This window comes from Hypanus sabinus (genome assembly GCF_030144855.1).
Source record: "Hypanus sabinus isolate sHypSab1 chromosome 1 unlocalized genomic scaffold, sHypSab1.hap1 SUPER_1_unloc_1, whole genome shotgun sequence".
Lineage (NCBI taxonomy): Eukaryota > Metazoa > Chordata > Chondrichthyes > Myliobatiformes > Dasyatidae > Hypanus > Hypanus sabinus.
Window position 1 is genome coordinate 272776 of NW_026778903.1, and position 12225 is coordinate 285000.

The 12225-nt window shown below is 48.1% G+C and overlaps 1 protein-coding gene across 2 annotated transcripts in view; it reads right to left on the bottom strand.

The window, feature by feature from the left end:
• Positions 1-11837: 11837 nt before the first annotated feature.
• The window catches only part of psmc4 (proteasome 26S subunit, ATPase 4), a 33657-nt gene continuing 33269 nt past the window's right edge, over positions 11838-12225 (bottom strand). For both annotated transcript variants that reach the window (XM_059957374.1, XM_059957373.1), the window contains exon 11: positions 11838-12076. In XM_059957374.1, the coding sequence (XP_059813357.1) occupies positions 11963-12076 (114 nt within the window). In that variant the 3' untranslated portion in view covers positions 11838-11962. The remainder of the gene's footprint in view (positions 12077-12225) is intronic.

Here is a 12225-nt window from a genome sequence, read left to right on the forward strand (position 1 = left end):
CTCTCAACCCCAGATCCATTGATCTCAATAGGGGTTAGCCTGTCTCCATTCCTCCTGTAGTCCACAACCAGCTCCTTTGTTGTTGTAACTTTGAAGGAGAGGTTGTTTTCTGGACACCACAGTGTCAGGGTGATGACTTCTTCTCTGTAGGGTGCCTCGTTATTATTTGAGATAAGGCAAACCAATGTAGTGTCGTCAGCAAATTTAATTAGCAGATTGGAGCCATGGGTGGCGACACAGTCACGGGTATACAGAGAGTAAAGGAGGGGGCTTAGGACACAGCCCTGTAGGGCACCTGTGTTGAGCACCAGAGGGGCAGAAGTGAGGGTACCCGCTCTTACCACATAGCAGCAATCTGACAGGAAGTTCAGGATCCAGCTGCACAAGGCAGGGTGAAGGCCAAGTTCTTTGAGCTTCTTGTCGAGCTTGGAGGGAATTATGGTGTTGAATACGTAACTAAAGTCCAAGAACAGTATTCTCACATTCTCACAGTATTCCTTCTTCTCCAGATGTGTAAGGACGATGTGTAGAGCTGTGACTATTGAATCATCTGTCGATCAGTTGTGTCGGTAGACGAACTGTAGGAAGTACAGTGTGGGTGGATGCGTGTTGCAGATGTAGTCCTTGACCAGCCTCTCCAAACGCTTGAGGTGAGTGCAATAGGACACCAGTCATTCAGACATGCTACCTTGGTCTTTTTAGGTACCAGAAAAATTGATGGATGTTTTGAAGCAGGAGGGCACCCTACAGAGGGAGAGGGAGAGATTAGAAATGTCTGTAAACACACCTGCTACTTGTGCACGTGCTGAGTACCTACCCAGGGATGCTGTCCAGTCCTCCTCGGGGGCTCAGCGTTGGCGACCTCAATCCGAGCAGATTTTGTTCACCTGGGAGAGAGGCAGCAATGTTGGCAGCACCACGGAGTTCAGCTTTGAAGTCTGCGATGGTGTGCAGACTGCGCCATAAGCTGTGTATGTCATTGGTGGAGAGTTGTGTCTGGATCTTGTCCCTGTATTGTCGTTTTGCTGCCTTGATGATTCTGCATAGATTGTAGCTGCATTGTTTGAGTTCCTGTTGGCCACCGGCATTGTAAGCTCTGTCTCGCCTGATGAGTGCTGCTCGCACGGGATGTAGCTCCAGGGCTTCTGGTTTGGACCATTTTTGGGGGACAACATCTTCGATGCACTTCCACATGAAGCTCATGACCCCATCTGTGAACTCGGAGACAACCTCATCATAAAAGACGTTCCAGGCGACATCATCAAAGCAGTCCTGTAGCACGGAGACCATTGGTCCAACCAATAGTGGACTGTTTCATCTACAGCTGCCTCTTGTTTCGCTTCTGCCTGTACATCGGCAGCAGCAAGATGGAGGAGTGATCCAACTTTCCAAACAATGGATGGAGGAGTGCTTTGTAAGCATTGTGAAAGGGAGAGTAGCAGTGGTCGAGTACGCTATCTCCCCGTGTGCTCACCTGAATGTGTTGACAGAACTTTGGGGAGACTTTAGACAGTGACGCTCTATTAAAGTCTCTGGTGACGATGAAGGCATCTTGGTGTTCATTCTCCAGGGTGCTGGTGGTCTCATACTGTTCCTTGAGAGCCAGGTCAGGATCAGCCTGCAGCAGAATATACACAGCTGGGATAATAACAGCCGTGAACTCCAGAAGGGTCTACACTGCAGCATAAGGTACTCCAGATCCGGGGAACAAAAGGATTTGAGGGCATGTACATTCCGGGGGTTGCACCAAGCACTATTGACCATGAAGCATACCCCACCTCCTCTACTCTTTCTCAGATGTTTTTTGACCATTCCACCTGGAACAGGGAGAACCCAGAGGGCTGGATGGCATGATCTGATATTGCCTCCATCAGCCAGGTCACCACGAAACACAAAACGATACATTCCCTTCTTTCCCACTGGTAGGAGATACCTGCTCTCAGTCCGCACTTGTTGTCCGGGGATTGAATGTTAACCAGGAGTATGCTAGGGAGTGGTGGCCTATTAGCTTGCTGTCTCAACGTCACCAGGATGCCAACCTTTCTCCCTCACCTCCGGCTCTGCTTCTGGGGTAGCAATGGTGTAATAAATGAGCCTTCCATGGATTGTGTAAGCAGGAGCTCCCCGTTTAGAAAAGGCAGCACATTGTAGTTAAATGCCACCTTATCGATGTTCAGAAGAGTCAGTCTATCGTGTCTGATGTGAACGGAGGAAAGCATCAGAAAGTAAATCATAGACCAGACCAGAAAGCCTGACCTCAGTGGTTTGGAAGATGTTCGAGTCGATTGTTAAGGATGAGGTCATGGAGTACTTTGTGACACAGGACAAGATAGGACCAAGTCAGCATGGTTTCCTTCAGGGAAAATCCTGCCTGACAAACCTGTTAGAATTGTTTGAGGAGGTTACAAGTAGGATAGATAAAGGGATGCAGTAGATGTTGTATATTTGAACTTTCTGAAGGCCTTTGACAAGGTGCCACACATGAAGCTGCTTAGCAAGTTAAGAGCCCATAGTATTTCAGGAAAGATACTAACATGGTTAGAGCATCAGTTGATTGGTAGGAGGCAGTGAGTGGAAAGAAAAGGATCCTTTTCTGGTTGGCTTCCAGTGACTAGTGGTGTTCCGCAGTAGATGGTGTTGGGACCACTTATTTTTATGTTGTATATCAATTATTTAGATGATGGAATAAATGGCTTTGTTGCCAAGTTTGCAGATGACACGAAGATGGGTGGGTGGGTAGGTAGTGTTGAGGAAACAGGTAGGCTGCAAAAGGACTAGGAGAATGGGCAAGAAAGTGGCAAATGAAGTACAATGTTGGAAAATGCATGGTCATGCACTTTGGTAGTAGAAATAAATGTGTGGACTATTTCCTAAATGGGGAGAAAATCCAAAAATCTGAGATGCAAAGGGACTTGGCAGTCCTTATGCAGAACACTCGTAAAAGTTAACTTGCAGTTTGAGTTGGCGATGAAAGCGACAAATGCAATGTTGGCATTCATTTCAAGAGGTCTGGAATACAAGAGCAGGGTTGTGATGCTGAGGCTTTATAAAGCACTGGTGAGGCTTCACCTTGAGCATTGTGAACACTTTTTGGGCTCCTCATTGAAGAAAAGATACGCTGGCATTGGAGAGGGTTCAGAGGAGGTTCACAAGCATGATTCCACGAATGAAAGGGGTATCATGGGAGGAACGTTAGATAGCTCTGGGTCTGTACTTGCTGGCATTTAGAAGGATGGGATGTGTAATTTCATTAAAACCTTTCAAATGTTGAAAGGCCTAGACAGAGCAGATGTGGAAAGGATGTTTCCCATGGTGGTTGAGTCTAGGCCAAGAGGGCACTGCCTCAGGATAGAGAGGCATCCATTTAAAACAGATGTGGAAAAATTCTTTAGCCAGAAGTGGTGCACTTGTGGATTTTATTACCACAGGCAGCTGCAGAGTCCAGGTCGTGTGTGTATTTAAGGTAGAGCTTGATAGGACACAGCATCAAAGGTTATGGGGAGAAGGCTGGGGAGTGGGGCTGAGGAGGGGCAAAAAGGATCAGCCGTGATAGAATGGTGGAACAACCTCAATGGGCCAAATGGCCTAAGTCTGCTCCTATGCTTTATGGTCTTCATGAAAATGTTGCCCATGATGCAAGCTGAAAAGTTTTCTACCTTGTCCAGGAATGCCTGGGCATGCTTAGGCAGGGCGGATGCTGCATTGCGGGCCAGGTTTTACAAAGGATATAAATTTCCACAAAGTATTTCGATATTTGATACAGATGTTTCACAGAATAATTGATGCCAAGATTAGGTTGGATCACCGGAGAGGGTATTGGTCGACTGCTTAGGAGTTGGCTTCTTAGAGCAGCTTGTGTTTGAGTCTACTAGGGGAAAGGCCGTTTTAGATTGGGTATTGTGCAGTAACCCTGATGTTTAATGTGAAAGAACCCTGAGGAGGCAGTGCTCAGAATATGATCGAATTCATACTGCAATTCGAGAGGGAGAAGCATAACTCACATGCATCAGTATCGCAGTGGAGTAAAGAGAATTACAGAGGCATGAGAGGGGAGCTTGATCACGTGGTTTGGAGGGGGGTACTGGCAAGGATGACGGCAGAGCAGAGATGGCTGAAGATTCTGGGAACAGTTCACAAGGCACTGGATAGATAAGTCCCACAGAAGAAGTTGTTCTAAGAGGCAGAGCTAGGTAACCGTGACTGACTGGGGAAGCTAGGACTGAATAAAAGCCAAGGAAAAGGTACATAAGGTAGTAAAAGTCTTATAGAGCTTGACAGATTCTTAACTGGACGCAACATCAAAGGTTACAGGGAGAAGGTCGTGGAATGGGGCGGAGGAGGGGAAAAAAGGATCAGCCAAATGGTCTGATGCTACTCCGATGTTTTATGGCTAAAGTGAGTGGGGAGTGGGATAATTGGGAAGCTTTTAAAATCCAACAAAACGCAACTAAAAAAGCTGTGTGAAGGGAAAGATGAAATATGAAGATAAACTAGCCAATAATATAAAGCAGGATATTGAAAGTTTTTCAGTAATATAAAGAAAAAAAGGGAGGTGAGAGTTGATATTGGCCTACTGGAAAATGATGCTGCTGAGGTAGTAATGGCAGGGGGGGGGGGGGGGGTCAAAGAAATGACAGATGAACTTAATTATTACTTTGCTTCAGTCTTTACCGGGGAAGATACTAGCTGTACATTGGGAGTCCGTGAGTGTCAGGGAGCTGGAGTGGGTGCCATTACTTTTACAAAGAAAAAGTGCTAGGCAGGCTGAAAGGTCTTAAAGTGGATAAGTCACCTAGGCCAGATGGACTACATTCCAGAGTCCTGAAAGAGGATGGTGAAGAGATAACAAATACAGTGGTCATGGTCTTTCAAATCACTTGATTCTGACATGGTCCCGGACTACTGGGAAATTGCAAATGTCATGCCACTCTTTAATAAGGGAGGAAGGCAAAAGAGAGGAAATTATAGGCCAGTTAGCCTGACCTCAATGGTTGGGAAAGTGTTGGAATCCATTACTAAGGACAAGATTTCAGGGTTCTTGGAGACTAATGATAAAATAAGTCAAAGTCAGCATGGTTTCTGTAAAGGGAAATCTTGCCTGACAAATCTGTCAGAGTTCTTCGAGCAAGTAACAAGCAAAGTGCATAAAGGTGAGGCAGTGGATGACATTTATTTGGATTTTCAGAAGGTATTTGATAAGGTGCCTCACATGAGGCTGCTTAACAAGATAAAATCCTATGGTGTTACAGGAAGTATACTGGCATGGATAGAGGAATGGCTGACAGGCAGGAAGCAGCGAGTGGGAATAAAAGGGGCCTTTTCCAGTTGGCTGCCAGAGACTAGTGGTGTTCCTCAGGGATCAGTATTGGGACGGCTACTTTTCACATTGTTTGTCCGTGATTTGGATAATAGAATTGATGGCCTTATGGCAAAGTTTGCAGATGATACAAAGGTAGGTGGGGCGTAGGTGGTGCTGAGGAAGCAATGCAATTGCAGCAGGACTTAGACAAATTTGAAGAATGGGCAAAAAGGTGGCAGATGGATTACAGTGTTGGGAAATGTACGATAATGCATGTCGGTAGAAGGAACAAAAGTGTGGACTATTATCTAAATGGGGAGAAAATTCAAACAACAGAGGTGCGAAGGAGACCTCACGCAAGACTCCCAGAAGGTTAATTCACAGGTTGAGCCCATGGTTAAAAAAAAAGCAACCGTTGGCATAGACTTCAAGGTGAATAGATTATACAAACAAGGAAATAACACTGAGTCTTTCTAGTCAGGATGCACTTGGATAATGTTCACAGCTTTGGGCTCCTTATCTCAGAAATATATTGTCATTGGAGAGAGTCCAGAGGAGATTCATGAGAATTATTCCAGGAATGAAGGGGCAGCCTTGGGCCTGTATGCACCGGAATTTAGAAGAATGCAGGGGGATCTACTGAATGTTGAAAGGACCTGATAAGATGAATGTGGAGAGGTTGTTTCCTCTGGTGGGAGTATCCAGAAGTAAAGGGCACAGCCTCAAAATAGAGCAGAAGTAAGAAGTGATTTTTTTACCCTAAGAGTGGTGAATCTGTGGAATGCTCTGCCACAAACTGCGGTGAAGGCCAAGTCCATGGGTGTATTCAAAGCAGGCTGATAGATTCCTGATTGGTTGGGGCATCAAGGGATATGGTGAGAGGGCAGATGTATGGGGTCGAATGGGATCCTGGACACGATGGGCTGAATGGCCTAATTCTGCTCCATGTCTTAAGTCTTACTAAGGAAGGCATTTCATTGCTCCACAAATAAACAGGCAATTCAAAGAATCTAGTGGAGCTGGAGGAAAGCAGATGGAAGGTATTCAAGGACATTGCTGAAAAATTGTGTGACAACTACAGGGCGCCAATTTACGTGTAAGCTGGTTGATAACATGCTTCAAGTACACAAAACCATGAAATGCAGCATGTCACTAAAGATTCAATTTCTGCATTTGCTGCATTTGTCTACAAGAAGGGTCAGAGCTGTCTCTATTTCCTGAGGAGACTGAGGTCCTTTAACATCTGCGAGACGATGCCTGAGGATGTTCTACGAGTCTGTGGTGGCCAGTGCTATCATGTTTGCTGTTGTGAGCTGGGGCAGCAGGCTGAGGGTAGCAGACACCAACAGAATCAACAAACTCATTCGTAAGGCCAGTGATGTTGTGGGGGTGGAACTGGACTCTCTGACGGTTGTGTCTGAAAAGAGGATGCTGTCTAAGTTGCATGCCATCTTGGACATTGACTCCCATCCACTCCATAATGTATTGGTTAGGCACAGGAGTACATTCAGCCAGAGACTCATTCCACCGAGATGCAACACTGAGCGTCATAGGAAGTCATTCCTGCCTGTGGCCATCAAACTTTACAACTCCTCCCTCGGAGTGTCAGACACCCTGAGCCAATAGGCTGATCCTGGACTTATTTCCACTTGGCATGATTAACTTGTTATTATTTAATTATTTATGGTTTTATATTGCTATATTTCTTCACTATTCTTGGTTGGTGCGGCTACAACGAAACCCAATTTCCCTCGGGATCAATAAAGTATGCCTGTCTGTCTGTCAGACTTCTTTCCTGCAAATCTTGGCACTGTCAGTGACGGGCATGATCTTGAGGTCATGGAGAAATGGTATCAGGACAATTGGAATTCATCAATACTGGCTGATTATTGTTGTACACTTAAGCGGGTTTTGCATTCTCACAGGACCGCCTAGTTCGGCTGTGCACGGATCTCGCTCTGTGTGCACTCGTTCTGAGAAGATATCGATCCACATCCTTGACTGGCGAGCGATACTTACCTCTGGTTGCCCAACCCACGTCCCGTTTCTGGAATCTCTCTGCCCATCTTTCAACTCATCTCCGAATCTTAGACATTTCCATGCAGACAAAAAGCAACATAGCACCGATACCAGCCCTTTGGCCCAAGCATCCATGCAGATAATGCTAACACGAGGAAATCTGCAGATGCTGGAAATTCAAGTAACGCAGACAAAATGCTGGTGGAACACTGCAGGCCAGGCAGCATCTATAGGAGAAGCACTGTCAACATTTCGGGCCGAGACCCTTCGTCAGGGCTAACTGTAAGGAAAGACAGTAAGAGACTTTAAAATAGGAGGGGGAGGGGAAAATGCAAAATGATAGGAGAAAACCGGAGGGGGTGCGGTGAAGCTGAGAGCCAGAAAGGTGATTGGCCAAAGGGATACAGAGCTGGAGAAGGGAAAGAATCATGGGACGGGAGGCCTAGGGAATAAGAAAGGGGAGGGTAGCACCAGAGGGAGATGGAGAACAGGCAGAGTGATGAGCAGAAAGAGAGAGAAAAAAAAGGGGGGGGAACTAAATATGTCAGGGATGGGGTAAGAAGGGGAGGAGGGGCATTAACGGAAGTTAGAGAAGTCAATGTTCATGCCATCAGGTTGGAGGCTACCCAGCCGGTATATAAGGTATTGTTCCTCCAACCTGAGTTTGGGTTCATCTTGACAGTAGAGGAGGCCATGGATAGATATATCAGAATGGGAATGGGATGTGTAATTAAAATGTGTGGCCACTGGGAGATCCTGCTTTCTCTGGCGGACAGAGCGTAGGTGTTCAGTGAAACGGTCTCCCAGTCTGTGTCGGATCTCACCAATATATAAGAGGCCACACTGGGAGCACCAGACGCAGTATACCACACCAGCCGACTCACAGGTGAAGTGTCGCCTCACCTGGAAGGACTGTCTGGGGCCCTGAATGGTGGTGAGGGAGGAAGTGTAAGGTCAGGTGTAGCACTTGTTCCGTTTACAAGGATAAGTGCCAGGAGGGAGATCGGTGGGAAGGGATGGGGGGCGGTGGTTACAACGGACAAGCAAGTCGTATAGGAAGCGATCCCTGCAGAAAGTAGGAATGTGGGGAGGGAAAGATGTGCTTGGTAGTGGGATCCCATTGGAGGTGGCGGAAGTAATGGAGAATTATACATTGGACCCAGAGGCTGGTGGGGTAGTAGGCAAGGACGAGGGGAACCCTATCCCGAGTGGGGTGGCGGGTGGATGGGGTGAGGGCAGATGTGCAGGAAATGGGAGAGATGCGTTTGAGAGCAGAGTTGATGGTGGACAAAGGGAACCCCCTTTGTTTAAAAAAGGAAGACATCTCCTTTGTCCTGGAATGAAAACCCTCATCCTGAGAGCAGATGTGGCAGAGACAGAAGAATTGTGAGAAGGGGATAGCCTTTTTGCAAGAGACAGGGTGGGAAGAGGAATAGTCCAGGTAGCTGTGAGAGTCTGTAGGCTTATAGTAGATATCAGTAGATAAGCCGTCTCCAGAGATGGAGACAGAAAGATCAAGAAAGGGGAGGGAGGTGTCGGAAATGGACCAGGTAAATTTGAGGGCAGGGTGAAAGTTGGAGGCAAAGTTAATGAAGTCGACGAGCTCAGCATGCTTGCAGGAGGTAGCACCAATGCAGTCGTCAATGTAGCGAAGGAAAATAGGGGGACGGATACCCATATAGGCTTGGAACATGGACTGTTCCACAAAGCCAACAAAAAGGCAGGCATAACTGGGACCCATGGCTACATCCTTGGTTTGGAGGAAGTGGGAGGAGCCAAAGGAGAAATTATTGAGAGGAAGGACTAGTTCTGCTAGACAGAGGAGAGTGTTGGTAGAGGGGAGTTGGTTAGGTCTGGAATCCAAAAAGAAGCGGAGAGCTTTGAGACCATCCTGGTGGGGGATGGAGGTATATAGGGACTGGACATCTATGGAGAAAATAAGGCGTTGGGTTAGGGAACTTAAAGTCATTGAAAAAATTCAAAGCATGAGAAGTGTCACTAACATAGATGGAAAGGGATTGAGCAAGGGTGGGGGGGGGAATAAGACAGTGTCAAGGTTTGCAGAAATGAGTTTGGTGGGGCAGGAGCAAGCTGAGACAATGGGTCTACCTGGACAGGCAGGTTTGTGGATGTTGGGTAGGAGGTAGAAATGGGAAGTGCGCGGTGTGGGAACTATGAGGTTGGTGGCAGTGGATGGGAGATCTCCAGAGCTGATAAGGTCCAACCTGCACGCATGCTGAGCTCGTTAACTTCATTAACTTTGCCTCCAACTTTCACCCTGCCCTTAAATTTACCTGGTCCATTTCTGACACCTCCCTCCCGTTTCTTGATCTTTCTGTCTCCATCTCTAGAGATGGCTTATCTACTATACGCCTACTGACTCTCACAGCTACCTGGACTATTCCTCTTCCCACCCTGTCTCTAGCAAAAATGCTATCCCCTTCTCACAAGTCCTCCGTCTCCGCCACATCTGCTCTCAGGATGAGGCTTTTCATCCCAGGACAAAGGAGATGTCTTCCTTTTTTAAACAAAGGGGCTTCCCTTCGTCCACTATCAAATCTGCTCTCAGACACATCTCTCCCATTTCCTGCACTTCTGCCATCTGCCCACCACCCCGCTCGGGATAGGGTTCCCCTTGTCCTCACCTACCAACCCACCAGCCTCCGGGTCCAACTTATAATTCTCCGTAACTTCCACCATCTCCAACGGGATCCCACTACCAAGCAGACCTTTCCCTCCCCCCCTTTCTTTTTTCCACAGGGATCGCTCCCTACGTGACTCCCTTGTCCATTCGTTCCCCCCCCCCATCCCTTCCCACCGATCTTCCTCCTGGCATTCATCCTTGTAAGTGGAACAAGTGCTACACCTGCCCTTACACTTCCTCCCTCACCACCATTCAGGGCCCCAGACAGTTCTTCCAGGTGAGGCGACATTTCACCTGTGAGTCGGCTGGTGTGGTATACTGCGTCCGGTGCTCCCGGTGTGGCCTTTTATATATTGGTGAGACCTGACATAGACTGGGAGACCGTTTCGCTGAACACCTACACTCTGTCCGCTAGAGAAAGCAGGATCTCCCAGTGGCCACACGTTTTAATTCCACATCCCATTCCCATTCTGATATGTCTATCCATGGCCTCCTCTACTGTCAAGATGAATCCAAACAGGTTGGAGGAACACCACCATATATACCGGCTGGGTAGCCTCCAACCTGATGGCATGAACATTGACTTCTCTAACTTCCGTTAATGCCCCTCCTTCCCTTCTTACCCCATCCCTGATATATTTAGTTCCCCCCCCCACTTTTCCCTCTCTCTCTGCCTGTTCTCCATCTCCCTCTGGTGCTCTCCTCCCCCTTTCTTTCTCCCTAGGCCTCCCGTCTCAGGATCCTTTCCCTTCTCCAGCTCTGTATCCCTTTTGCCAAAAAATCACCTTTCCAAATCTTATCTTCTCCTATCATTTCAGATCCCCCCCCCCCCCCCGCCACTTTCAAATCTCTTACTATCTTTCCTTTCAGTTAATCCTGATGAAGGGTCTTGGCCCAAAATGTCGACAGTGCTTCTCCCTATGGATGTTGCCTGGCCTGCTGTGTTCCACTGGCATTTTGTGTGTGTTGCATGCAGATAATGCTGCCCACTAGTCCCATTTCATTGTATGGTACGGTGGTAGAGGCAATTACATCAGGCTTTTAAGAGACATCTGGACAGACACACAGATGTAAGGAAAATGGAGGGACATGGACATGGCATAGGAGGGACTAGCATTTAGATGTTTCCAGTTTGCTTTTTCAGCTTGTTCAGCACAACATTGTGGGCTGAATGGCCTGCCTATGCTGTACTAATCTGTTATGGCTGTCACACAGCAGCAGGAGGGGGCCGCAAGCAGGGGGTGGGAGAAACAACAGTCTCCGATGGATGTCCTCCCACAGTGAAACTGCTCTCATCTTCGTCCAGCAGCCTGGGATCTTCCTGTGACGGCTGCCTTCCACACACTCCCAACCCCTCCACCAATGCCACACTCCTTCCTTTCCTCCATCCCGTCTCCTGCTGTGTAAGCTCTGGCTTGAAGGGATGCAGCACAGGAAGGGGGACAGGAGGGGCTGGCACCTCCTGTGTGCTCTGTCTGGGAGTGGCCTGTCGATGTGGCAGTCCAATAGGCCGCTCTGCCTCATGCCCGAGAGGGAGTCTGTATGTGACCTGTCACTGTTGCGTGGGAGTAACTGGTTGATGCTTGAACTGTGTGCATGTCGGGGGCGGGGGGATAGAAATGAAACAGCATCAGCATAAATCGGTGGGCACTACTAGAAGGGTTTGTGACATCACCCTCCCCAGACTCAAACAGGTGAGCCCCTGGGTGCTGGCTCTCTGTTCCACCCTCCTTCTGCATCACCAAATCCCCATAACCCACCAATCCCACACGGCTCTGAATTATTTTGGAGAGTGGAACGTGGGAGGGAAGCGAAGCATGCAGGAGGTCTCCCCAGTGGCAGCAGGTACAACACAAGGCGGAGCTCTCTCACAAACACACATCAAGTAGACTTTATTCAGTCTCAATCCAACCAAACAATAAAACATTCCATGTAAGGACGTCCCAGGGACGTCCAGAGAGAAGGTAGGTATGGGGGCAGGGTCTCTCCCCCGCCCCTCTTCACTTGTAGAACTCGTGTTCCTGCTCGTCTTTCTTAATAACGGTCTTGTACGCCTTCTCGAAGTCCTTGGCCAGAACAATGTATCGGTTCTCTCGCACGGCCAACATCCCTGCCTGAGGTAGGAGAGAGGGAAGCGAAGAGTGCATCACACTGAGGGAGGCTCTCAACCACCTCCATGAAGGTGCCCGTGCCCACCCTCTCCACACCACCCACCCCTCTTCCCCCTCCCTTTCTGGCGGGTGCAGGGCAAACAAGAGGTAGG